This window comes from Fundulus heteroclitus, chromosome 6, assembly GCF_011125445.2.
Source record: "Fundulus heteroclitus isolate FHET01 chromosome 6, MU-UCD_Fhet_4.1, whole genome shotgun sequence".
Taxonomy (NCBI): Eukaryota; Metazoa; Chordata; class Actinopteri; order Cyprinodontiformes; family Fundulidae; genus Fundulus; species Fundulus heteroclitus.
In genome coordinates this window covers 5,322,995-5,350,094 of record NC_046366.1, presented here as the reverse complement: position 1 = coordinate 5,350,094, position 27,100 = coordinate 5,322,995, and the positions used below count along the sequence as shown (strand labels likewise).

The window sequence follows — 27,100 nt, the reverse complement described above, 5'->3', positions numbered from 1 at the left end:
AGAACTTCAGGACGATGCTCTTCCTTATACTCTATTTTCTGCTCATATGTCGCCTATTATTGCCTTTTATAAAGCTGTTAAAACGATTTCTTTAACCAGCAGGTAGGATACTGTTAACACAGCACAGGGAGGATGACTAAACCCTCACTTGTGTGTTTTAGCACAGCCTGCCCACCTTCCTCAGTGCCTACGTGTGTGTGTGTGTGTGTGCCTGTGTGTTCTGTGCAGCCATCCCCTCGGCGCCTCGCAACGTCATATCCAGCGTGAACGAGACCTCTCTGTCCTTGGAGTGGGAGGAACCCGAGGACACGGGCGGACGGGGGGACCTCGTCTACAACGTGGTGTGCAAGAAGTGCCTGCGCGACCGGAGCCCGTGCACGCGCTGCGACGACAACGTGGACATCGCTCCGCGCAGGCTGGGCATGAGGCAGAGGAAGGTGGTGGTGAGGAACCTGCAGGCTCACACCCGCTACAGCTTCGAGGTCCAGGCCGTCAACGGGGTGTCTGGGAAGAACCCTTCCTCGCCTAACTACTCCACGGTCAACATCACCACCAACCAGGCCGGTTAGTAGATCCGTCACTGGCTTAGGATGTGTCCACAAGTTAATTCATAGAGGAGCTCCGATCAATACCACTTAACATCGCGATGGAACAAGCTGGTTAAAGGATCCCGCTTTCAGTCAATGTCAATGAGCTTCTTAATGAGAGCTTGGTATCAACAGAGGTTCTAACAGGAAGAGTAAACAGTGTCGAAGAAGCTCATTGAGAGCGACAGCTGGACAAATGCGCGGCTGCAGCTCTACCGTTCTGAGACAGTTTCAGGAAGAGGCCGATAAATTCTGCTTTATATCCCCGTTGTCAGCACTCAGCAGACTAAGCAGGCTTCCTATCATACATCTTGACAAATGTCACCTTCCAACATCGCCGCTTAAATATATGCAGCATCATCATCAACCAAACTGTTCAGGGCCTCTCCCAGACAGCAATTACTCTCCCAGTTAACCTGCACTTAATCACCTTATTGCAGTATATGAACCCAGCTCAGTGACTATCAACTGAGTCAGGCCTCACAAATCAATAAGCTGTGGAACAGTAAAGGTGAATCATCTTCTTCTTCTGCTAAACTGTTCAGGAGGTGCTGAAAGTTTAAATATCCTCCATGTTTCCGTTTCGGTTTACTTCAAGGGCTTTGGGTAGCAGAGCTTCCCACTGAGCAATCTACATGAGTTCAACAGTGAAGGTGCGCTTATTTAGACGTGACTCAGAGTTAAACCTACACACAAATCTGACGTAGACCTAAATATTTCTCAGTATTTAGACCACATTTACCGTGCCCTGCAAATGTTTTAATGCGCTTTGAGTCTTCACCCATTTCTCTTCGTTGTAGTTTGCAGGCTGAAAGTAGGGCAGACGTGTCAAATGGAGGGCAAAGGCTACATGGTTTTCAAAGGTTTTTACGAATCGAAATGAGAAACGTGTGATATGCATTTGTGTTCACCCCCCCCTGAGGCAATACTTTGTAAAACCACCGTTTGCTGCAGTTACAGCTGCAGGTGTTTCTCTACCAGGTTTCTACATCTAGAGACATTTTTTTCGTCCATTTCTCTGCAAAATAGCTCAAGCTCCACCAGGTTGGATGAAGGGCATCTGTGAACAGGAATATTTACATCATGCTACTGTTGTATTTATGCATTTGCCCGGATAAATAGGCTTTGATCTGAACCATTCAGTTGTAGCTCGGTTGTGTGTTTAGTGGTAACGTCTTGCTGGAAGACGAACCTCCACACAAGTCTCACATTTTTTTAATAAACTTCATCCACCCTCCAGACCAGCTTCCCTGTCCCTGCTCAATGACAGCCTGCCCACAGCATGGTCCTGCCACCACCATGTGAAACCATAGGTTTGTTTTCAAGGTTATGTGCAGTATTAATTTTCCTCCACACATAGTGTTTTGGATGTAGATAAAAAAAATATTAATCTGGTCTCATCAGACCAGAGCATCTTATTTAAAAACCCACTAACAGGATGGCATCCTTTTAACATTGGCTTTCTTCTTGCCTCTGGTCTACAAAGGCCACGTTTGTAGAGGGATGGTTGTCCTGTCCACATGTTCTCCCACATGAGCTTGTAGATCTCTGCAGCTCCTCCAAAGTTACCCATGGGAGTCTTGGCTTCTTCCATGAAACATTTTATAGTTCGCTGTGAATCAGGCTGAATGCAGATGTTGAAAACCAGTTCTCTTCTAAACTTTCCTTTCAGAGCATGTTTAGCCCAGATGCTTATTGACAAATTAGGTGTACTTTTTGTGGTGTTTGAATAAAAAAATAATCGCAGTTAGTTTTACTATAGACAGGCTTTTACCCTAAAGTATTGCTATGAATGTGGCTTGACATGTGTGGTCTGCTGTGGCCTAATAATGCTGAACAATAACATTAACTTTTCGGTGTGCAATCATTAACGGGTCAGCATTCTCCAGAGAATTACCTTAATGTTGTAAAAATAAAATTAAACTACAGAGTGAGCTAAAATAATGGGATAACTGGAAGTAATGAAGAACCTATCATACACAGGAGCGTCTTAACATTCTGGATCTTTCTGTGTTTCTGATTTGTTGCTGTTGTTCATGTGTCTGTTCCTCTCCCAGTTGTTTTTTTCTCTCAGCTTCCTTAACAACTTCCTGTTTACTAATGACCCGCTCCGGATTCTTTGCTCGTTTTCTTCTCGTTCATCTTCATTGGTGCACATTTACCTTAGCCCATTTCCAGTTGTCAGATGCTCATCCTTCTTCTGTTGTGTGTTCCTGTCGTGCTCATTGTTCTTCTGGGTTCTTAGGGCTTTCTGCACCAAGTCATATTTAGGTCTTTTCTCATTTTAATCAGGTAGAAACATTTTCTGAGCAGGACTTTTAGTAACCAAACATACTGTATGCATTGTCTGCCATTGTCTGAGTACATCTTTCATTAAAACTTTGAAAGAAACTCTTGATAACTTTGAAGTTGCAGCACGGTTATATACTGTCCCTTTATGCCGTCCTCCTGCAGCGCCTTCAGCTGTGCCAACAGTCCATCTGATGCGCTCCACCGCAGACACCCTCAGCCTGTCATGGCTGCCCCCTGAGAAACCCAACGGGGTCATCCTCGACTATGAGATCAAATACCAGGAGAGGGTAAGCCCTCACTTTCCTCTCTGTGTCACGTTACATGTTTAAACAGAAACACCCCATAATGCACACTGACTTTATTAGTTTGGATGCTAACTACATACTGGAATGTGATGCATGATGAGGGGGTTGGGGATGAAGGTCCATATTTAAATTGTCAAACTCAGCAGCTTGCAATGTGTCCATGCTGCATCATTAGCATTAATCAATTCTCCAAGAACACCCTGCAGACATAATGCCGCCAATTTCTAACCTTTGATGGTTGAACCTTAGGCTTACTGACCCCTCTACTGCACTAAAACAAGTTACGGGTCAAGTTCAGCTATTTTAGCAGCTTCGGTTTCATGATTTACACAGCCTTAAAGGCACAGAGGTATTTCTAACCCTGCAACAAAGGAATTCACTAATAATATAACATCAATTTGACATAATCTCTTCATCTTTTAAACCTCCATCTCAGCAGCTGTGATGTAAATAGTAAAATGACTCTTATCATGTTCGCAGAGTAATTTGCATTAGATTAGCTTCACCGGAGGATTTCACATACCAGCGTGGCAGGTCGAGGCAGAACAGCATTTTGAAATTAATTATGCTTCACATTTTAAAAGACAAAATGATTATGAGTATGAATAATTCACTTATAATGTCTAGGGTCCGTGCGTGTTTTAGTAATTGGATTTTCTCGTCAGAAACTAATAATGAAAAACAAGAAAAAACAGCAGTGGCTACTGGATTTTCGCTTTAAAATTTAAAAAAAGTATAGAATGTTATTAGAAACCACTTTTTGTGGGTCAAAAACAGATAAGCAGAAACTTAAATTTTACTTAGTTTGTTGTTTAGGTTTTCTTATTTGAAAAAAATAACATAAAATCTCTACTAAGTGCTTATCTTGTGTTTGCTATAGTAAGTGAGCAAAGTAGGCCATAGGTCACCCGGTTTATGGTAGTGGTGAGTGTTTTTGAAACAGAGTTTTGAACCTGTCCAAACTGGTCAAAAAAATTGAAATATGTTTATTTTATATATCATTAATCAATTTTTGTCTTGTGGTGAAAATGTGGGACAAGATCTCTGGGGAGGTCTGAAGAAAGAGTGCCTCCTAGTCAACAAACCCTGCCATGTTGTCAGCTGTGTACACCACATGGATAACACCAGGAAGTCAATGTATTTCCCTGCGTTTGTCCTACCTATCTATGCTCACATAGTATCAACGATGATAGACTGCAACATATATTATCATCCTCTCGGGTTTTTGCACTCTAAAATCGGTGAATGCAACCTGCATGCAGGCTTTTGAACCCATTTAGTTTTGATTGTAAAAACTGTGCATACATATGCATTCTTATGACTGTATACTTTGTAATTACATACATTTACATTTTTAGTGTGGTTTGGTGGATTCCAAGGGGTTTGAGAATACAGTCAGCTCTTGAGATGAGATGATACAAGATTTTGGCCAGGGTTCATAATAATCCGACTAGGTGAGGTTTTGGCAATATTTGGGTGGAAAACTAAAACAACAAAACAAAAAAAAACCTTTTATAAGCAAATAAAGGTTACCCAAAATCATTCAATTCTGAATCAATAATCTAAAATCAAGGTGGAATATTCCAGTTCAGTTAAGATTCCTCCACATGTTTTTCATGCTTTCGTATTTCTAAGATGGTCCTAAAGCAAAAAAAAAAAAGCAAAAAAAAAAAAAAAATCCCTCCAAAACTCACAATGGCCCTTTTTAGTATCTTTACAAAAACAATCACAAATCTCAAAGTGTGCAGTGGGCAGCGTAGGTGTTGCCGATGACTTCACTTCACACTGTGACTTGCAACAGTAGCTGTGTTTACATGCGCAAAATTCCTTGATCAGATTGAAAAACAAAACAAAGTATTGGAATACATTGTTTATATGGCAAAACAAATCGTTTGATCCGATCATGACGTACGTTTACAACACCAGTCTTTTATTGAGAAAACAAACACTGCGACATGCTCACAGCCCTCAAATTTCCCTAAAAGCCACAGAAGTTGTTCTTTCATCTGTGGCAAAGAAAAATTGGAAGTTTTTAATTTTTTAAAAACATACAAACACAGACAGCAATCTATTACATATACTAACACTGGAGTGAGTTTGTCTGTCTTCTGAGTGCCCAGAATAGACCTGCACCATGTTCTAAGAATGGTTGAGATGTAACTATTAAAGCTTCCTGTGTTAAAGGATGAGAGACACACGTGCAGTCAGGGCACTTTGCCCTGATCCAAATGACATGATTGTGTTTAGATGGATGCTGTTCGGATTAACGATTGGCGTAAACCACCCGTCTTATTCGGAATACAATTTCATTCTGATTTTACTCTGATCACATGATTCCGCCTGCAGTGTTTAGATGAGGCATTTTCATTGTGTGTAAATGTAAACATAGCTAGTGATGCGCTTGCTTCAAATGCTGAGGGAGCCTTCGGCAGGTTGGCAGAGGTTTGAGCGTTATCTGGAGAACAGGCTTGGGTCATACATGCGTGATCAGAGGAAGGCAGGAACATCCAGGGGTTACATAAGGCTCATTGGTCCAGAGACAGAAACATGGTCATGGTCCAGAGAGCAGAAGCTTGGTAAAGGTCCACCAAAGGCAAGGCAAGGAAATCCAGAAAGCATGGTCCAGGTTGTAACAAGGCAATCTGGCCCCATCTTCCTTTCTGCAGCAGGCTTACAAAAAGCAGGACACAGGTGAGCAATATGAGCTTGATTGCAGCGGAACAGTGAAACTGGCTAGCTGAATGTAGCAGAGCAGGGGAGGTATGGACGTCTGCGGGGGGGCAGGCAGGCTCTGAGATTTATGTAGGAATCTCTTGTTACAGCCTTAGTAAGCCTAGGTCCAGCAGTTTTTTTCATGTAAGATAAAATACACTTGTTAATTAAATAACTACTTCTGGGAGGTATGTTGCGTAATTGGCTACTAATGTTTCTCTAAGAATCACGACAAAAAAATAAATAATACATGTTCTGTTTTATGTCAGGACCAAGGGATGGCTCACACCGTCACGTCCCAGCACAGCTCGGCCAAGGTGGAGGGTCTGAGGCCAGCCACGCCCTACGTGGTGCAGGTCAGAGCGCGGACCGTCGCTGGATATGGACGCTACAGCAATCCCATGGACTTCAGCACCAACCTGCACAGTACGGCTGCTTTTCTTTCTTCTTCACTGTCTGTCCTTGACGATCTGCTTCCATAGTTTTTTTTTAATGAAGGTTCAAGCTTGATAGTTTTTATGACCGGTTTAATTGCTGTCCATTACACGTGCAGCCTAAGCGGCCCTTTAATCTCTCTGCTGATAGTGTTTCTTGTGTGTGTGTGTGTGTGTGTGTGTGTGTGTGTGTGTGTGTGTGTGTGTGTGTGTGTGTGTGTGTGTGTGTGTGTTATGCGATCCAGTTGACCCCCAGAAGTCGGTACAGGACCAGCTGCCTCTCATCATCGGCTCGGCCTCCGCTGGTCTGGTGGTCGTTGTTGCCTTAGTGGTTATCGCTGTTGTCTGCCTTAAGTAAGCGTTTGATTTTCATCCCTGACAACATGAACTACACGTTTCGCCGTGTTAATTAGACTTTGAACAAAGAGGCTCATTAAATTTTAAGATGAATTCAAAGGGTGTTCGTTTCCATGCAACTCTTGCTCCTTAAGCTCCAAGGAAAAGCTCAGCAAGTTAAAAACCAGAGCTGCCTGTGTTTCCATCTGATATCCAAGTCATTTACTTGCTCGCTTCACTGTACCTGGGAAATGGCCAGGGCTGATTATGTGAATGTGACTTTGCTCATGTGCTTGTTGTTTACAGGAAGCAGCGCAGCGGGTCAGAGCTGGAGTACACAGAGAAACTGCAGCAATACAGTGAGTTTCTGTGTTCTGCTTGAGAACCTGCTCCTCTGTGCTCCTATAGTCACGCCAGTACAGTTAACCATCTGATTTGGTCAATTATCCAATTACCTGTTTGAGTGAAGGAAACATGTTCCTGTTAGCTTGGAGGAAGTGGGACCTCACAGATGAGCTGGGAGGAAAAGTATAAAGTAGATGCATGTGCTGCTGGAGGGTTATTGATTATTGGGAAAGACGAAATAAGCCAAAGAGTGAAATAATGGTTTTTATTGATCTGCATTATTTTCCCCTGCAAGCTGAAGACATTTTAGCATGCACACAGCCTCTGCATTTCCATTGTTGCTGTTTTAACATTGCCTTGACTGTTTTTCTGCTTTTTCCTCAACGTGTTAAATTGAACAAACCACCCTTTCTTCTGGTTTTCAATAACTAGACATGATGATTTATTGAATCCGAAGTAACGTTTACAACCAGAATACCTGAATCAAAATAGGAGCATGTTGATTTTACCAGACTGTAATACTGTTTGCTGATCATTTTATTCCTGGGCAAAAATACACAGAGAATGATTTTTGTTATAAGGTAAACATTTAAGCTAAAAAAGTTTAAATCTAGTTTTTGGAAGAAGAGATACAATTTAAAAAAAAAAATCTAAGTTTTCAGACTATCCAGTCCACAATCCTAGAAATCTAGCTTTTTCTTAGAAATCTGATCAGAGTTGTGTTTTCAGCTGTCACTCTGAATTTCTGACCCCACTTATCCAATTCACATGCGCGGTTTTGATCTTTCATTTTCCTCCCCTAGTTTCCCCAGGGGTCAAGGTGTACATTGACCCCTTCACCTATGAGGACCCCAACGATGCGGTTCATGAGTTCGCCAAAGAGATAGACATCTCCTGTGTGAAAATCGAAGAAGTCATTGGTGCAGGTAAACACCGCAGCTGTTTTTGCTCAGGAGGACAGAGATGGCTTTAGGTGTTTATTCCAACCAGCCTCAGGGTGCGCCCTGTTAGAGTGACCTCTCTGGGAGAAAAAAGGGTAGCATTCAGAGTGCCCTGGAAAGCTGGGGAAATACTGACGTGACTGTTGCTCTTCCCCCTCTAGACTGGTTTCTCTTTTCTTTCCTTTTTTTTTCTCTCCAGCAGCATGTTTTGTCCTGATTTTTACCTCCGACAAGTCTGGTCCTGCTCATTCAACTTTCATCCATCCCTTTTTTTTTGTTTTCTCTCTCTCTCTCTCATACTTCCCTAAAACCATTCTTGTACTTAGGCACTAGGTGCAAAACCCTCAAATATTTTGCCCATCCTCTGTCTCCCTGCAACACTCCCAGGTTGCACACTCGACCGATACCAGTCACTCCCTCTCTCCCCAACATCTTTGACCCGTGAACCCCCCCCCACCCCTACGATTTCCTCTTCTTTTTTTCTGAACGTGTCCCACAGACGACGCCGACCCTCAACTCTTTCAAGTCAGCTCCTTCACACCCAAATCCGACCAGTAATTCTCCCTCTCCCTGCATTTCCCAAATGCCCTCATTCCCTCCACCCTCCCTCTTTTTCCCTCTGCTCACACACCCCCTCCCCACATCACCCTTCCCCCCCCCCTCCTCCTGCCACTTTGTTCTCTCGCTGCAGGTGAATTTGGCGAAGTGTGCCGCGGACGCCTGAAGCAGGCAGGCCGCCGGGAGATGGTGGTGGCAATCAAGACGCTCAAGGCGGGCTACACTGAGCGCCAGAGGCGAGACTTCCTCGCTGAGGCCTCCATCATGGGTCAGTTCGACCACCCAAATGTAATTCGGCTGGAGGGCGTCCTGACACGAAGCTGCCCCGTCCTCATCATCACTGAATTTATGGAAAACGGAGCGCTGGATTCCTTCCTGAGGGTGAGCGTGCTGACAGATGCAAATTGCAACACCTCTGACGGGGAAGATTATTTTCTGCTCGTATCAAACCTGAGAAGAACACACACAGACAGTCAGCCACAGTACCTCTGGGTTATTGGAATGTTTTACTGTGTGTAAAACAGCCTGAGGCGTTCGCTTGCTGAGTGATAGACATTAAACGTGTAATAGAAAGCTTAAAGACAGGCAGTGTGTCTTTGCTCAACGCCGCAGAGTGACGCTGACAGCCTTTCCATGGCACAAACTCCTGCTGGATAGCTCATCACACGCAGACTTTTGGATAAGTTTGCTTTGGTGTATTAGAGAGTCCTTGTACAACCACTGAATACATTACCGATGAGAGTTCTCTGTTCACACCAAACCGCCTACACAAAATGTTGAACAAAGGCAGGATGAGAAATGAGATGTCACAAGGTACATTTCCAGCTGCGTGGGGGCTATTACATGTCATTTACATTCAATAATGCTTGTTTTCCTGCATGGCTGAACTGTGAACATGTCTGCTTGCTGAACCGGGAGGGGGGGGGGGGGCTAACTGAGGTTACTTCATGCTAGTTATGATTCAGTATCGTGTTGCTTGGAGTGATAACTGCTTTGGCTACCACAGGCTTGGACTAGGTTTGATGCTCAGGAATCTTACCAACTTGTCTCAATTTATTTCTGTTTCATTTGGTTCCACTCTCTGATCAAAAGTAACAGCATGTTTTTGCCAGAGGAACTTGTTCCAGGGATCAGGGTAGTTTCCTGGGGCCCATATTACCCCCTTGAATGTTCACTACATTTACTAGGATACCAGGAAAAAAAAAGGTCCACCTGATGGGGCGATATTTCTTTTCCATTTACCAGGAATCTGAGGATGGAGTTTTCTGTGGGAGGATTGCTGTGCATTTAAGCTAGCTTTTCTTTTTAGCATTATCAATTTAAAATAATCAACACGTATTTTTTGTTAGTCTCAACAACCATAAATGGGGAGAGAGGGAATACATCCTTCAATTCAATGCAATTTATGGTTGGAGGCGCAAATAAAGACATTTATAACACCTGTGGATTCTTAACTGATTGCTTCAGGTCCTAATGTAGTCAAAACACATGTTGGTGTATATTTGACACATACCAAGAAATACAATAGAAGCATATTGCCACCATCTAGGGGTCAGAGTGTTAACAACAAAAGAAGCTTAATTGTCCACTTAAGCCTAATGTCGCTAATTTGCATCATACATTTAATTTATATCCCATGTACCATATTTTTCAGACTATCAGTCACTCCTGAAGTCACATCAGTCAATAAAATGCGTCACAAGGACGGAAAAAAACCCTATATGTCTCACCTGAATATAAGTTGTGTTTATTTAGAAATTTATTTAAAAAAATATAAGACTTTAATCTGGTAAAGCAACCCAGAACAGGGTGAATAACCTGAGAGGTTGAATAGGGTAAAATAGCATAAGAAGCTAGCAACTTCAACCGGCAAGGTTCTTGCCAGCACATTTCAGCATAACAGCCCGTCATGCTAAAAGTTTTAAAAATTACGCTGAAATTAGACCGTGAGCATAACGGTTCTACGTGCTAAGCTAGCTGTACGACACAGATGTTTAACAGCAACATAGAAAGGTCAGTAATGCTCTTGAACGTGCATCAGCGAAAGTTGTAAATCTCCCCGACAAGATAAGCTAATGCTAGCTGTTATCAGATTCACAGACAGCGAAACAACATACGAACATGAGTTCATCCTTTGTTGTCAATAAGTTCATGTTTAAATTAATTTTTAAAGCCAGAAGAGCCCTCTTGTGGCTATAGACAGTAATGTTTACTCCTTGGTTCTTGTTGGTCAGAATGAATTGCCATTTAAAAACATTATATACATTGCACCTGACTGTAAATCACAGGATCATCCAAACTAGGAAAAAAAGTGTGGGTTATAGTCTGAAAAATACGGTATGTACTATATTTAAATGAGTCATCTCTACTTAACTTAGAATCTGCTAAACAATAGAAAACACAATGGTTATTTTTTTATATAGCTATCAATAATTTCAGGCAGTATGGAGGAACTGTTTCGTCTGTGGTTTATACTCCCTTTAAACATATTAAATATCTGAATATTACAAACATTATCTAATCTGGAAATATTGTATTTTAGTTTTCTAGTGCAAACATATTTTATGGCCAAAACACTGTTTTTTTGTTTCATTCCAACTAGAGCTGTGTCTCTCCTCTCCCCTCCTCTCCTCTCCTCTCCTCTGCTGTTGTCGAAAGAACACAGAAGACTGTGTTTTCATTTTTTACAATAACACCTTTCTCCGTACTCCGTAATGACTCTAAGTTTAGTCCATCTGACAGAATTATTGGTCATAGCTTTGTCGCTGAAAATTATGGCGCTTAATTTTGTGACACACTTCCTCAGCGAGAACTTGTTTGATATCGCTGCATTGGGAGGACTGACCTGCTCATCATCTGGCCCTGTTTTGGACTGCATAGTGGAAATGCTCACAAAAAAGCAGTGGGGATAATTAAAAGTTCATATTGTCATAGTAGCATTGAGCCTTAAAACTGATTTGACTTCTGTTTGATTTCCCCTCTCTTTACTACAACATTTTCTATGCGTTTTAGCTCAATGTAGATGCTGTAAAAGACATAATAAAATACATTTTTATTAAACCGTTTCAGCCAGGCAGGACTGAATGATGAAAAAACATCATTAGTTATTCTGTTGTCATTTGTTATCATGGCCATTTTTGTTTCTTTACTTCTTCATTGCAGAAAAAACACAAACAAAACCGTGAAAGGCCTCTCATATTTATAATCAAAATGAATTCTGTTGCTTGAAGTTTGACACCCTGTCTGTCTGTTTGTTTGGGACTCTTATTTTGAAGTAAAATGGTAAATGGCCTGTACTTGAATAGCGCTTTAACTAGGCAGACGACTCCAAAGCATTTTACACTACAATCAGTTATGCACACCCTGACGGTGGTGAGCTATGTTAGTAGCCACAGCTGCTCTGGAGCAGACTGACAGAGGCCAAGCTGCCATACATCAGCGCCACTGGGCCCTCTGATTGGGCCGCAGGTGATTTGGGTGAAGTGTCTTGCCCAAGGACACAACGACTGAGACGGTCAGAGTGGGGGATTGAACCGGCAACGCGACAATTGCAGGACGAACTCCCTAACTCCTGCACCACTGTTGTAAAAAAGGCAGTATCTCTTGAAATGCCAGCAGCATGTCGTGTGAACGAGAACTAAGTAAGAAAGCTTGTCAAGCAGTTGATAAACTATTTGTGTGGCAACATGTTGCTAAATACACAAAACTAACACTAACAGAGCATATGAATGATTTGCAAGCAGCTAGGAAAGGCTAACCGTTAAACGCCAATGATGCTACAATTAGCATCTACTTCGCAGTTTCAAATGGGTGCTCCAGAATACTGACATTTAAAGGGCTGTTTCACAATTTTAGAAGAATTTAGACATTTGGTAACCACTTGTTCAAAATCTGAAACACTTAGGGTAATAAAACCGGACCTGTACAATCCTATACTGCATAGATATTCTTTAAAACACAGGGTTAGATGCATGTAACCATTCTGTTTTGGAAACACAAAAAGGCATTTTTCAATGTTTCTCTGGCATTAAGGCGCACATTGCTTTGGACAAGCATAAAAACACTGTACGTGGATAGGAATATTCTACACTGATTGCAGATTCTTTATTTTGTGATTGTGAAACCTTTATTCCTTTTGTCAAAACAAAACATTTTTCTCCGCAAACACAGTTTATACATCTTAACACATGCATTAACCATTGTTATTTCCTTCTTTGATTAATCAATGTGTTTGTATGAACAGAAAAGCAGACCCTTGCTCTCCGCACTGGTGGAAAGCGCAACCCCAAAATCAATTTACCCAAAAATGAGCTTTTCTCCACTCTTTCTACACCAGTTCTTCTTTCTTATCAGTCCATACTATCAACTCTTCATTATGAGGAAAACATTCTTTACAGAGCTAAAATAAAGACGTTGATAAATCTTGGGTATTTGTTTGGTAGGTGCATGAAAAGCTTTCAATGGTTCTTCACAATTTAAAAAAAATAAATTTTGTTTATTATTTAAATATATCTCTTTAAATGCAACTTGTTTCCTTATAAATAATAATGTTTTGATTTGACCTTGTGTAGCTAATTTCGGATGGATATGTAACTAATTACTGATATTTATAATTTCTTGTTCTTGTAAATGTTGCATGAAGAAGCATACATAAAATTGCTGTCTGAGTAAAATCGTCATGCCCCTTGTGGATGAACTTAATGAATTATCTCATTTCAATATGAGGAAATATGAGGAAATTGCAGCGTTCAGGCTTTCATGTATTAAAACAGTTTCAGTCCTTGGAGTTTCAGGCGCATTTCAGTCAATAGGAAAATGCAGTTTTAACGGGTGGAGTGGGTGGGTGAAGCAACCTGATTAAATGATCTCCTACCTCTAGCAGTTCCCCTCTATGCACCAAGGTCTAGAAACTCGGACATCTTTAAATAACTACCAAGCCATCCTACCCAGTGGATGGTATTAAACTGTATCCTGCTGATTGTTTGGGCCCCACACATTTTACTTCGCTGACAGGCTAAGTAAATTAAATTAAGTTAAATTAAATTCAAAAATACTTTATTTATCCGTAAGAGAAATTAAATAAGCAGAAGTCGGCTCTTTGTCTCCAAGTTGCTGCTCTGTTTCACGTCCTCTGTTTGAAATGTGGAAATTGGTAAAGCTGTTTTTCTGTAATGCAAAAAAAAGATCTGTGCCCACTCCTGAGGCCCAAACACAGCATGCTTAGGAAAATGGGTGTTCCTGTCAATAACCATTAAAGGCCTTTGACTACTGTTAATCAAAGGGCCTAAAACCAATCTAGCTATTTATTGTTCTTGAATGTTAGCATACAGAGTTTCTTGATCATCGTATCCTCATTTGGTCATCATCATCAAATGGTTTTGATTCCATAAAATAAACAATTCCTATTCCAAAAATCTGTTTTAAGTTTTTACTACAGCAGACACTTGCATTTCTCAGTAACATTTTTCACATCGCTGCATATCTTGTAAAGAGAATTTTAAGAAAATATTTTTAAAGATGCTGTTTTGATGCCAGTTACATCCTGGACTATTTCAGCACTTTGTAGAGAAGTTTGTGCCTAACAAATCTATCTCACAATCCAATTATGTATTTACTGTGAAAGGGAACGCTTCACAGGGTGTGGAAGATCATTAGTGGCCCACCGCCTCCATTCCTCCATCATCTGTGTAAAACATCATCAGCTTCTCTATAAATAACTGCCCAATTACAAACACAATAACACATACAATACCGTTTTAGATAAGTCCCATTTGGTTTTGGCCCCACTTGGACTAGCAGTTAGCTTCGCTTTCAGAGACCAACTAATCTGGATTTATACCTAATGAAGACACCAATGCAGTTAGATACTGCTAGTAACCTTATAAAGGCTTATATCCATTTAACAGAAGGTTCTTTCTGATTAGTGAAAGAAACAGTGGCCTTCTTTCAGCCAGCTGATCAGCAGTGTGCACAAACAGCTTTAAACCACAGGGTGGGAAATGTTAGAACAAGTTAGAAGTTTTAAACCTGGACCTTTTTAACACCATGCCTAAAGTCGATAAAAGGTTCATGGATGTTGGGAAGGATTATTCCAGCTATCTGCTGTGGTGACCCCTAAAGCCAGCAGCATGCGTTTGGCCTTTATTTCTTGGAAAGCACTGGATAAAGCAAATCTCCTTTGATGTGAAATGCTGATAATTATTTAGCCCCTTCTTAGGATTTACAATCTCATTGTTATTTTTTACTTAGTTTTAACTGAAAACAGTCAGGACTTGCAGCTCCATGTCTCAGCATCCAGGCTGAGATCTTCCCTGCTCCTCATTACTCACTCCTCTCTGTCAGCTGTCCCACAAGTAGCAGGAAAAAAAAAACCCTGGCTGCTCTGCGCTCTCCTCACCCCCTCTCCAATCTCTCGCCAGTGTCACTCAGCCTGGGAGTCAGGGGAACTCGGAGTTTTACTCTAACGAGGAAACTACGGTCAACGTTAACACACACACACACACACACACACACACACACACACACACACACACACACACACACACACACACACACACACACACACACACACACACACACACACACACACACGTATAACCCATTTATTTATTGTCCCGAGTGCGTCCCTCGCAGGAAAATCTGAACATTTAATTCCCCAAAAAGTTCACTTTCCCCGCTCACTGGACAGTTTCACATGTAGAAGCTTTGCAGATCTACATAAATAAGAGGCGTGGCTTTTGGAAGGCCTGCAGTGAATCATGTCTGTTTATACATCCATCCATCCCGGCCCGTTCGGCTGTCGGACTCCAGCGGAGTGTGCAGACTACAAAGCAGCACGTTTATGGTTTCTGCCGTGTCACATCTCGTGTTCCTTCTTTTCTCCCAGCGAAGTCAAAGAAGGCAACCTTTTTGCAGAAAAGCATCGCTTTTCCCCCGCACATTTTGGCCGTATTAGAGATTCAGGTCATGTGAGGGAAAGCTGGCAGCGCAGCCTGATGCGGCTCTGCAGAAACTTCTCCCCAGCTTTTTAATTGTCTATTGACGTTCCATTGATTCGTTCCAGCTCTCCCATCGTCAGGGGTCACGAGTCTTCACAGGTCGGAGTGATCATTTATTATAATCTCCACTTTGTGACATGCTTCACTAATGTGGAGAATTGTAAAATGAACCTTGAAGGCCCCTATCTAAGATTTGTTTCATGCTTCTTTAATGGTAGCAAAAAGGGCACAAAAGCGGGGAATCAAGGACTTTTCGGTGCAAGATGCAATTCAAGGCTGGTTTCGCTTCATCTGTTGTTATTTTTTTAGATTCACATGAAATTCGCCTCAGTAACGTTTATCTGCGGCCAGCCTGTTTGTTTGCTTTTACCTTGTTTTGTCAAATCGTTATTAGGCACAAACAGCTTTAGTGCGGCGATAAAGTGTATAATTAATCTACTAATTGGACAGCGTGTGTGAAAAGGTCAGCTGTCAGTGAGTGTCAGCAGCAGCTGTGAAGCATCATGACAGATGTCATGTTTGTGTGGCTTCAGTGACTGATTGGCTCTCCTCCGGTGTTGTCATTCCTCCTACTATATTTCCATAACCATCACATCTCTTCTCCCCCCCCCCCCCCCCCCTCCTCCTCCTGCTTGGCGCTTCCGCTCTATCTGCAGCTCAACGACGGGCGCTTCACCATGACACAGCTGGTTGGGATGCTACGTGGCATCGCTGCAGGGATGAAGTACCTCTCAGACATGAACTATGTACACAGAGACCTCGCTGCGCGCAACATCCTGGTCAACAGCAACTTGGTCTGCAAGGTGTCCGACTTTGGCCTCTCGCGCTTCCTGGATGACACCTCTGCTGACCCAACCTACACAAGCTCCCTGGTCAGTCATTTCAGTCTTGTCTTTATTATTAAGTCAGATAAAAAAAAAAAAAAAAAGAGTTTTACTGTTCCTTGCAACATTACAAGCAAAGACTATCTATGTTTTAGATTTGGTGTGACATACCAATGATCAGCATTGTGAAGTGGAAGGAAACCAGTTCATGTTTTTCCCATTTTTACAAATATGTAAAACAAAGTGTGATGTGCATTTTGGATTCAGTCCCAGAGTCAATATTTTTGTAGAATCGCATTTCGTTGCAATTAGACCAGCGAGTCTTTTGGGGTTTGCTCGTTTAGAACTGACATTTTTGCCAATTCCTCTTTGCAAAGCGGCTCCAGCTCATCCGATTTGGATGGAGAACGGCAGTTTTCAAGTTTTGACACAGATTCTCAGTTGTAATTTGACTAACGACAGAATAACCTTCAGATTAAACCATTCCATTGCTCAGGATGATCAGGGTCGCTGTCCTGCTTGAAGGTGAACCTCCATCCCAGTCTCAAGTCTTTTGCATCCTCTAACAGATTTTCTTGCAGGATGGTCCTGTATTTAGCTCCAACCATCTCCCTGACAGCTCTGATGTGTTTTCCTTTCTCACAAAGTCCTAACTGGACTGCTTATGGCCTTCTCTTTCACTCCTACAAAAGATGTGATTTTGGAGTTTATGACTACTACCTGAGCTGTGCGTCTCTGCAGCTCCTCCAGATTTACCATGGGTATTTTCTTGTCTGTTCTGGTGGTTGGCCATATCTTGTTGGGTTTGCACCTGTGCCATACTGTTTCTATTTTCAGATGATTAATTGAACTGTTTTAAACTTTTCCACCCACAACTTGATCCCTAAACTGCCTCCTGTGCTCGTTGGTTTTCATGGTGCTGCTTGTTCACTGATAGTCGGAATAAACTGAGATTAAATCACACTCAGGGGACTCTATTTACTGATTTGGAGACTCCTGAAGGAAAATTGGTTCCACTGGATTTTATTTAGGGGTGTTAGAGTCAAGAGGCTGAATGTCAATGCATGCCACACTTTTCAGATTTATGTTGGTAAAACACGTCCAACCATGTATCCTTTTCCTGACACTTCACAGATATGTGCTACTTTGAAGTTTTCAGTTGTATTGTGACAAAATGTGAAGGGAGTCATGGCGTGTGAATACTTTTGTAGGGCACCTTGTTTCCTTTGCACTTCTGTGTCATAATCTGTGTGCAAACTATCTCCGTGGTATTTTCCCTGGAGTGCTGCACGTATAGTACTGATGTGCTCCGTGTACATGTGAGCAGGGAGGAAAGATCCCCATCCGGTGGACGGCACCAGAAGCCATCGCCTTCAGGAAGTTCACCTCCGCCAGTGACGTGTGGAGTTACGGCATCGTCATGTGGGAGGTGGTGTCCTACGGAGAGAGGCCTTACTGGGATATGAGCAACCAGGACGTGAGTTAGCCGCGCAGTCTCACGAGCATGCACGTATCTCAGGACCAAATCCATTTGGAAAGAGTTTTACGACTAAGTTTAAGGGGCCGGCTGGGAGTTCCTCTGAGCTGCCGTTGCTTTGATTTCCAGAGTGACACGCTGGACCTGGCTCTGTTCTGCAGTCTTTATCTCCTCTCTGCAGATGCCGGTGCAGCTGCATGCCTGTGTTCTACTTTTTTTTACCACCTTATTTACAGCTCAAGCCTACCCACACCCCTCAAATCCATACGGCAAAGCCTCCCCCCTCACACTCACAAAGGCAGTCTCAGGAAAGGCTTTTTTATGGGCCTTGTTACCTGTCGGCTATCTCCACTGCACAGACACTGGGGCTGCAGCTCTGAGCTTTGTAGGAAGGAAAACAGAAATCTCTGGGTTCCTCCTCGCTGAGCAAAGTGGCGAAGCGGTGTGCACGGTACACCTCCACGCAACTCTCCGAGGAGCGTCTGCTCTGTGTTGGCCTTCAAAACGAGACGTGTAACACTGATACTAATAAAGCAAAAAAAAAGCAATCAAAATGAAAAATGGTATTAATGTATGTATAACTTTCACAACAAAACCCTAACGCAGTAATGAAAGCATCAAAGCAGAGGCTCTCCATTGTTCCCCCGCAGCCTTTGTGCCAAAGCCGTTGCTCAATAAGCGACAGAGTCAACAAATATGAGATATAAACAGAGGTACTTGCTGGCTGGAGGCACGACACAAAATCAAAGGACAAGCAGCAGGAAGAGAGGAGTGCAGCAGAACTGCTTTATTGTTCCCAAATGCCTGTTTTTTTTTTATTGAAGCGGGGAACTGGAAACCCATACAGAGCTTATGGAGGCAAATGCGGTTGCTAGGCAAAATCTAATCAATGAGCCAACGTGCTCTTCCCTTCACTTATTGTTTCTCGCGTCAGTCACAGCAATTCTGGATTGACAAATTTTTGGATTTGTTTTTGAAGTTTGGTGTAGACAGTGAAAGGAAGGATGGAATATTTGACAGCATGAGCGGAGCAGCTGTCAGCTGCAGGAAATAATACAGAAACAGGCGAGTCTCTATCTATAACGACAACCACCGCTAAACAGAGGCTCTTTATGTGAGTTATCCAGAACTACATGGTAGAAAATGCTGAAGTTTACTTCAGCTCGCAGCAAAGGAAATGTTTGTTTTTTGTTTTTTTCAGATACAGTTGTTGACATACGCACAAAAAATCCTATAACAGTTAAAGAAGGCATTGTTCTAGGTTAAAGATCAGTGGTTCTCAGACTTTTCAAACAAGCATTACCTCACTGCAAAAAAGGAACTAAAAGTAAATAAAACTTTTCTTGAAATTTGTTTATTTTTACTTGATTTGAGCAGCTAAATAAGTGTTTAGCTGCACAAAGCCAGAGCCAGTGGGATGTATATCTTTACCCCTAAAATAAAATAATTAGATATCCTGCACTTCAAATAAGACGATGGAGATAAATTGTTCTTATTTTAAGTGCAAAAATCTTCCTCTATTGGCAAATAGTCTTATTTACATGCTCCAGTCAAGGAAAAATACACTAATTTCAAGAAAATTTTACTTACTTTTAGTTGCCTTTTTGCAGTGTTCGTTTAATTCTAAGATATCCAAGGACCACTATGCTGTCAAGACATTTACTTTTTATTTAGTTTTTTTAAGTTTTACAAAATTGTGCCCTGCATGGTTGAATTACACACATTCAAGTTTCCAAAGAACCAACAGACTAAAGGCTAACATACGCCTGCTCTGCCGTCAGCTCGGCTCTGAAACCCTCTTCAAAGGTTGATAGCAAATGCATAGTAGGTAAAGAAAGCAACAAATTAACCAATGATGCTTCTGGTTCAGAAATGCAGAAGGTAGATTTGCTGTTTTTCTCCTTTAGATCTGTGATCTCTCAGGGAGAACAGACATGGCTTCATTTTTCTTTTCAGTTCGGTTCCTTTCCTCCTTTTCTGTTTTGAGTCAGTTGTCGTACCAGAGCACGGTAAGCGGCTGTAGTTAAATATGGGAACCTCTGCGTAAAAGGCTACAGATCAGATGACCCAAATGTTGTCGTTGGGTCATGTGTGTCAGCGAGATCCAACCAGCACCTCTGCAGACACGTTCATCTGGACAAATTGCTTTCACTTTCTCCAGAGCCGTGCCATCTTTCAGAAAAGAAGTTTTTTTTTCCATTTGTACAAACACTTAATCAGTGCAGCTCACTTTATGTTTTGTAAACCCGGCAGCCATATTGGATTTGAGTTTGGGCTTTGGTGAGGAACCTCAGAGTTCCCACATTCAGCACCGACTTCAGGGGTGATCCAGCTACATTTTCTGAACTTGGAACATGTAAGACTTCTTGGTTGGACAATGTTTACGGCATACTTTTAGCAGCTGGCTTAAAATGCAAGTACACTTTTACCTTTCTAATGAGCCATTTCTTTGCATCTTAGGTGATGACTGCGGTAGAGCAGGACTACCGGCTGCCTCCGCCCATGGACTGCCCCATGGTGCTGCACCAGCTGATGCTGGAGTGCTGGATGAAGGAAAGAAACCTGAGGCCCAAGTTCTCACGCATTGTCAGCACCCTGGATAAGCTGCTGCGCAACGCCGCGAGCCTCAAGGTGGTGACCAGTAGCTACTCAGGGTGAGTCAGACATGTAAGTTTGATTGGCCCTGAGCTCCTCAGATCATCACCCGACGGCATCAGTGTTCAGAACAAGCACAGTTGTTGGGGTGAGGTCTGGGATGAAGTAAGTTTTCTTAATGTTTTAAACTGGCAAAAAGAAAACACCTTTACAGACATGGAAAAATTTGGTCCCTATGGTTAAGAAGTGCAAACATTCTTCCATTTTTTTGTTTCCATTGCTGTAATTTAACCTCACACTGAACATGTGAAAAAAAAAATCCAACCTTTAATTTAAGTACATGATTAAAAAAACATTCCATGTTTGGAACTACTTTCACAAAAATCACTAGTGGTGCAATTATTGGTACCCCTGACACTCAATTTGAAATAAATCAAGAGTTTTTAGAAGCTCCTAATTAGTAATCCATGCTCCTCCGTTCCTCTGAGCTATTAATCTAATATGAAGCAGGGGTCTGTTTCTTATAGCTACTGGCTACTAGGCTGGATGTGTTCCCATATTTAGGTTCCTGCTAGAACCTCGTGAAATGTTGTAGGACAAGACTTAATGCTCTCACATTGGCAAAACAGAGCTATACAAAATATTTAAAGCTGGGGTACCAATAATAGTGCCACTTGGAATTTTAAAACCAATTATTTACTTAGATTGGATTGTTTTCTCCACTGAATGTGCTTTAACACGTCTGTACTAGAAAATCTCTCTGTCTGTGTGTGTGTGTGTGTAAAAGTTTCTTCCAGACATTGACTTGTGGTAAAGCAAGTGTTTTTTTTTTTTTTTTATAATTTTGAAACGGGACTTTTTTAATTTGTCTGGAGGTTATTTGGGTGTCGTCCTTAATCATCTGTCTATTCCGAGCGTTGTCACTTCACAATACAATACGCGCTGTGTTGTAGATGGAGGCAAGTTGTATTGTGGGTAACTTTGCTACTGTGGGCCTTTTTCATCAGCACTCAAAATGGTCTGGAGGTTATTCCATGATGGGAGCAGGAAATAAAACAGTGATGCATTTTTCTTCTCCTCGTGTGAAATTGTCTTTAGTATTGTATATGACTGCCGCTCAGTGCAAGATAAAGATTGCTGCAGAGACGGGCAGCACTGTGCCTCTGGGTTGCTGGAATAAGATGTCACGGGGAAAAAAATTATGTCTGGCCTAAAGAAAAGCACAACAAGGTGCGTGCTTGTTGACTTTGCTTTGTTTTATACTCCGTGTTGACTGGATAGGATAGCTCTATGTGCTGAAGGCCTTTTTGCTGGCAGACAGATGTCTGCCTCAGTGTCTCTGACACTTCTTGGTGGAAGTGGAGATGTTGACTCGTTTCGTAGGTAGCTGCGCTCGCCCTGAGGAGTTGTTTTTTTTTCAGCTTTCTCTCTGAGTTCGCCGACTCGTAACACTCCGGCTTGCTGACGTGTTTGTTCTGAATTTTGTTAGCCTGGAATTCAGTCAACAACATTAGTATGAGTTCAGATGCCGCATCGGCGGTGATGTATAATGAATCAAACGCAGATCCTCGGCACTGTGTCTCTGCCGCCGGCTGGCTGACAGACACATAAGGCAGAATTCACACGTTCGCTTTCCAGGTGGGGTACCAGCTCCTTGGCTCGCAGTTTCACTCTAACACGGAGTCCCCTAGGGCATTTCCTGTGCCAGGATTTGGGCTCACTGAAGCTAATTGTGTGTGGAAATGTAATGGCTGACCTCGCTTTAATTCCCCTTACACTTGGCTGGATGCTGGAATGTAGGTGATAGGACAGAAGCAGCCCGGGCTGCTGATGTGGAAAAGCAGGAGGTGATGAAGTGTGAGTAAGAAGGGGGATTGAGGAGAAGCTAAAAGAGAGGAATGTGTTTAATTAGGTTGCTAATGAGCTTTTTAATGCATCAGGGGAGGGCGCACCCGGTGCCGAGATGGGCGCACGGGGAGAGGGGACGCGTGCGTGTGTTTGTGTTGGGTGTGCATCCGCATGTTCCGTTGTCACTGGGTGCCGATGACATGCCAATGATTAATTTATGGCCTCATCTGTATGCAGCGGCAGCAAGTGATAGATGGGGAAGGAGCGGCGAGAGGAGAGGGAGAGGAGAAGAGCCATGTTGTCAGAGCATGATTTAGAGAGCGTCTGCTGCGTCTGCGTCCGAACGCTCGCTGCTGCTCACTCGCCATTGGCTGCTCGATGATGCTGAGGCAGATAAGGGATGGAGAGAGGGGATATGAGATGCAGCGCTATCTGCTGAGTATCTCCAGCCACACGGGCCTTAAAAAACAAGGACAGTGGTTGAGGAACAAAGGACACTCGGACGCTGCAGCGCAGCTTCCCAAGATAGCCTGGAAATATGTTGAACTTTGATTAAAACTGGAAATGTGAGGAATAGATTTGGCTTGGCTCTGCAGTTGTTTACAGCAGGCGAGTCTTCAGATCAGCACTTTTAAAGTTTATCTCCGTGATGTTGTTTTTCTCATTATCTGCAATCATAAGATCTAAGTGTGAGGACTCTGCAGAATTGAGCAGCCCTGACACCGAGATGGATTATACCTTTATTCACTTTTAACAGTAAGCACTTAGAGGGCTGACGCCGAGTCTGACTCGCAGCTTTAGTGTAAAGTGGCTTTGAACCCGCTGCTGACCTGTGTGTCGTTGTCTTGGCAGGGATTTGCTGCGGCTGGGAGGAACGCTGCCGGGACACAACAGGAAGAGCCCGGACGACAGTCAGGAAATCATCCGGCAACAGATGAGCCAGACTCTTCCCATCAGAGTGTGAACTGCTGCAAAAAGCATACAGGAGGGGGAAAAAAAACTACCTATTAACTCTGACAAGGAGAATCTGATGTACAAAGTAAAAAAAACAAAACAAAAATAAAACAAGAGGGAATTAAAAGATGAAGGCAATGAAAGTGGACCGGTTTGGAGACTTCCTACCCACTGGAGACTTAATGTCTGTATAAAGAGAACTTCCCATCGCAGTGTGTGTGTTCATTACTTGACACTTGTGGATTTGTGACTGTTGACATGAAGCCAAACTTCTTATTGGACCCTCTCAGGTTGTGTTTGCATGCCTGCATGACTTTTTTTTTTTTTCTGCTGGGTGGGAATCAGTATTTCCTTCTCCTCACCGTCGCACCAAGGAAGGCGAGCTTGCAGAGGCGATGCAACTCCCCGTCTAGGTGACGCAACAGTGCCAAGATGAAGCAAACCCAACCTTCAGTACAGCTCACCCTCTGTATACCCTCAATCTGCTCAATCTTTTTTTTGTTTGTTTGTTTAATTCCGACCAAAAATATTGCTTAAGATGTTTTAGCAATGAGAAATAAGAAACTTTTCATCCTCTTCCTCTTAAATACTGTCTTCCACTTAAACGTCCTGGGAGATCCATGTTTTGCGAACCTGTACAAAGCATCCGAGTCTTCACCCCGTCTCTCCCTGTAGGAGTGGAGACGTAGCTGACACTGTGCGGGACACGTCATGTGCATGCCAAAGTGGAAACTCCGTCACGAGAAAGATAACTACCAAGTTCCACGTTTGCCGTTTGCTTCGGTGGCATCTTGCTGTATTGGGCTTTAACGTCCATGTTTTCTTAACGTTCTTTGAATCATAAACGCATCTTTTTGAATCCTAAGTTATTACCTGATACTGCAAATTTTATGTCTTTTTTTTTTTTTTTTTTTACTTGGGATTAACTTTTTTATTATAATGCTTGATTTTTACCCTCCCTCCTCCCACAGAGTAAGAAACCAGACAGTCGTGAATGAGCGAATCAAGGAGATGTTGGATTCAGACAGGTTAATTATCTTAAAATCACTGAGGAGACTGTGTCAAGATTGCTGTAAGGCCTCTTCCTGCCTCGAGCAGAGCTGTAGATTTTACTGTGAAAGTCACAAATTAGTGGGAAAATTAAAAGAGAGACCAAATCAGCCATTGTTCCGTTTCTTCCTAATCAGTGTTTTCCTCAGAACGTCAGAGCAGTTTCTATTTATACTGCCTGTATATAACACCATGTTTGTATTAGACCAAACCACTGAGCAGTTACAGCTATCTGACCCGACTACGGCCCTATCTCTGGCCCTCATTTATCTGCTTGTTAGTTTATTGTCATGAAGCAAACAAATGAGGAAATTTGAAGGTCATTACTATGGATGTCCCGAAATCGATCCAAGTCACTTCAGAAATGGCCTTAGCCGATCTCGAAACCTCACTCTGTTCCTTCTTAAATTGCCATGCATATTCAGTAAAAGAGCAGACCGTTTGGTCAGTATAGAGCGGCCTACAAACTTATTGGGATTTTCTCACTTAACTCACCCACCAATGATGTTCCGGAGGCTGTAGTCCCTCTTATCAGTTTTTCTGATAAGAGGGGATGTACGGGGATGTACGAGATGTAAATTATTCTAATCGGTCTCTACAGGTCAACCTCAATATTCTGTTCCAATACTAAACTAGAATCAGAAAACTCTGATGTCCTAACAGTGCATTGCCTGAAACTAGGTCTAGGCCAGCTACTGGTCTTAAAGTGAATCGAGGTTTTAAAGGTTCCGATTTGAAAAGCACTAAAGTTTTCTGGCATGTTTTTCTCATGGATTAAAGCCCTGCAATACCAGAGAAACCAAAGTCCAACTGTTATGAGCCCTGCTGGTAAGCTGGCTGAAAAGACGCTACTGCCCTTTCCCTTGCCTACAAGAGATGCAATATTCAAGGCATTTAAAAATACATGAGGTTACAAAAAATATTAATATCTATATATTTCTGCATTGAAAACTAAATAAATTAGCTGACTAATAAGAAAACATGTTAACACTCTCACACTATCTTAAAACTACAGTTAGAAATCCACGAGTGGCATGCCTTTTAAAAGCCGGTTGCAAGATAGCTACCTGATCGGATAGCCTAGTTAAATAGGCTAGTTAATCCCAGTTTTACTGTATAAGGGCAAATAGGTGTAACAGTCTGCAGAATAAGCACTTCAAAAGTACTACTAAATTTAGTCCACATATCAAAATAACAAATACTAAATGTTACAGATAACGTTAATGTGTCTGATAAGTGTTACATTTATTTTGGCAGAGGTAGCAGTTTTAAATAATGTACCTTGCCATGTGGTTTTAATTCATACAGTGAAACAGTGTTATTTACACTGAAGATTATCACACTGTGAGAATCTCACATCGAGTCATGCCTTGTGAAAACCTGCATAGCATTGTTTCTTTCTATGATTAGTTCTGACTCAACACAAATAGGTACTTTCTGCTAAAGCCGTTTTCTAGTGGTAGCCTAACAATAGCATGTTTACTCAAATTATTTTCTTTTTTATAATTTGGCTTGAACACATCTCTTTGCATTTCTAGTTAAAAGTGGGTGGAGAAAGCGTATGGTAGAAGTTGATCTACTGCTGTGAACACCTATTCTGGGAACAACTGGGCATATCTGAGTCAGATGATCTAAGAAAAATAGGACACAGACAGACCAGGAGCTGCAGCAGCCAATACAGTCTCTTTCACTGTGAACTTAATTGGTTTGGATTAAAAAAGGCTTAGCTTGTCAGAAAAAATGTACATTTGTGACATCGTCAAAATATTAAATTAAATAAAAAGGCCTGATTGGAAGCCCAAACCAATATCTGGGATTGCATTGGGACATCCTTAGTCATTCTATACCTGAAGCTGTACAGAATCTTGCCGTGAAAGAAGAAAATGTGTCTGTTAGGGCAGACTTTTTCTGTGCAGTTAAAGGTGTACTAGATTGTAAAAAAAAATGTGAGAAAACTAGAACAAAAATAAGCATTTCTCTTTCAGTATTTTTACGATAATCATATGCAAATAAATTATTAAACACATCTCTGGTATTCTCTTTGATTCCTCGGCGGGTTCACTGGGCCGAAGTTCCAGGTCTCTTCTGATGCAACCGCGGGATGAAAAGAAGAGAATTGCAAGTGTGTTTTACCTCCTCAGTCGGAATATCACAGCAGCTTTGAGTGAACTCATTAAGATTTAAGATTAATCAAAGCCTGGATCGCGTTGCTTGCCAATTAGCAAGACCACAGGACTGTTTTGGGGATTTCAGTCTCTGTTGCTGCTGGAGAGGCTTCAAGGAGGCCAAGTTAATCTGGCTTTTCACCAAGTGTCAGTGTTTTTTTGCCTTTAATCTGCCGACCAGGACACAGAGCGGTGCAGATGAGTGAAGCTGTCACCCTGTGTTTTTTATTGACTCAGAGGAAGCTTGTCCATCGAGAGGCTCCGGGGGGATCATCCCTAACCATCTCCACCTCGCTGTTCACGCAGCAGCTGCATGCTCAGCCGCCGAGGGGATGACCGGGGTCGTGCTCATGTTCTCTAATCATCTGCGCCGCTCTCACAGGCTGCACAGCGACCGGGTCAACAGTTAGGCCCGTGGCATTTATCATGTGTGTCAGAGTTACCTGCTGCTAGAGAGCAGATAAATGCATTGTGATGGCACAGCTGCCGTGTTTGTGGAGAAATCCTCAAGCTTAGAATTAACACGAGCGGGCCCGGCTTTTAATCATGTATGTCTTTGTTTGTATTTACTATTTCCTACGAGACCTGACACAATGTCATCAGTGAGAATTTGCATCCTGTTTACCGTTGAACATCTGAAGCGTTTACAGCTGTTCACCAGAGACAAGATTCAGAGCCC

General features: G+C 42.3%; 1 protein-coding gene across 3 annotated transcripts in view; it reads left to right on the top strand.

The window, feature by feature from the left end:
- The window catches only part of ephb3a (eph receptor B3a), a 55,131-nt gene extending 28,849 nt beyond the window's left edge, over positions 1 to 26,282 (top strand). Inside the window, exons 5-15 of one of the 3 annotated variants that reach the window (XM_012860915.3) lie at positions 229 to 564; positions 3,042 to 3,166; positions 6,166 to 6,322; positions 6,576 to 6,684; positions 6,973 to 7,025; positions 7,815 to 7,937; positions 8,644 to 8,891; positions 16,165 to 16,380; positions 17,660 to 17,809; positions 20,270 to 20,463; positions 23,105 to 26,282. In XM_012860915.3, coding sequence (XP_012716369.2) covers positions 229 to 564; positions 3,042 to 3,166; positions 6,166 to 6,322; positions 6,576 to 6,684; positions 6,973 to 7,025; positions 7,815 to 7,937; positions 8,644 to 8,891; positions 16,165 to 16,380; positions 17,660 to 17,809; positions 20,270 to 20,463; positions 23,105 to 23,216 — 1,823 coding nt within the window. In that variant the 3' untranslated portion in view covers positions 23,217 to 26,282. Of the gene's footprint in view, positions 1 to 228; positions 565 to 3,041; positions 3,167 to 6,165; positions 6,323 to 6,575; positions 6,685 to 6,972; positions 7,026 to 7,814; positions 7,938 to 8,278; positions 8,611 to 8,643; positions 8,892 to 16,164; positions 16,381 to 17,659; positions 17,810 to 20,269; positions 20,477 to 23,104 lie in introns of those variants that run through there. The other 2 variants (XM_012860916.3, XM_036137914.1) reach the window with 2 other exon arrangements.
- The last annotated feature ends 818 nt before the right edge of the window (positions 26,283 to 27,100 follow it).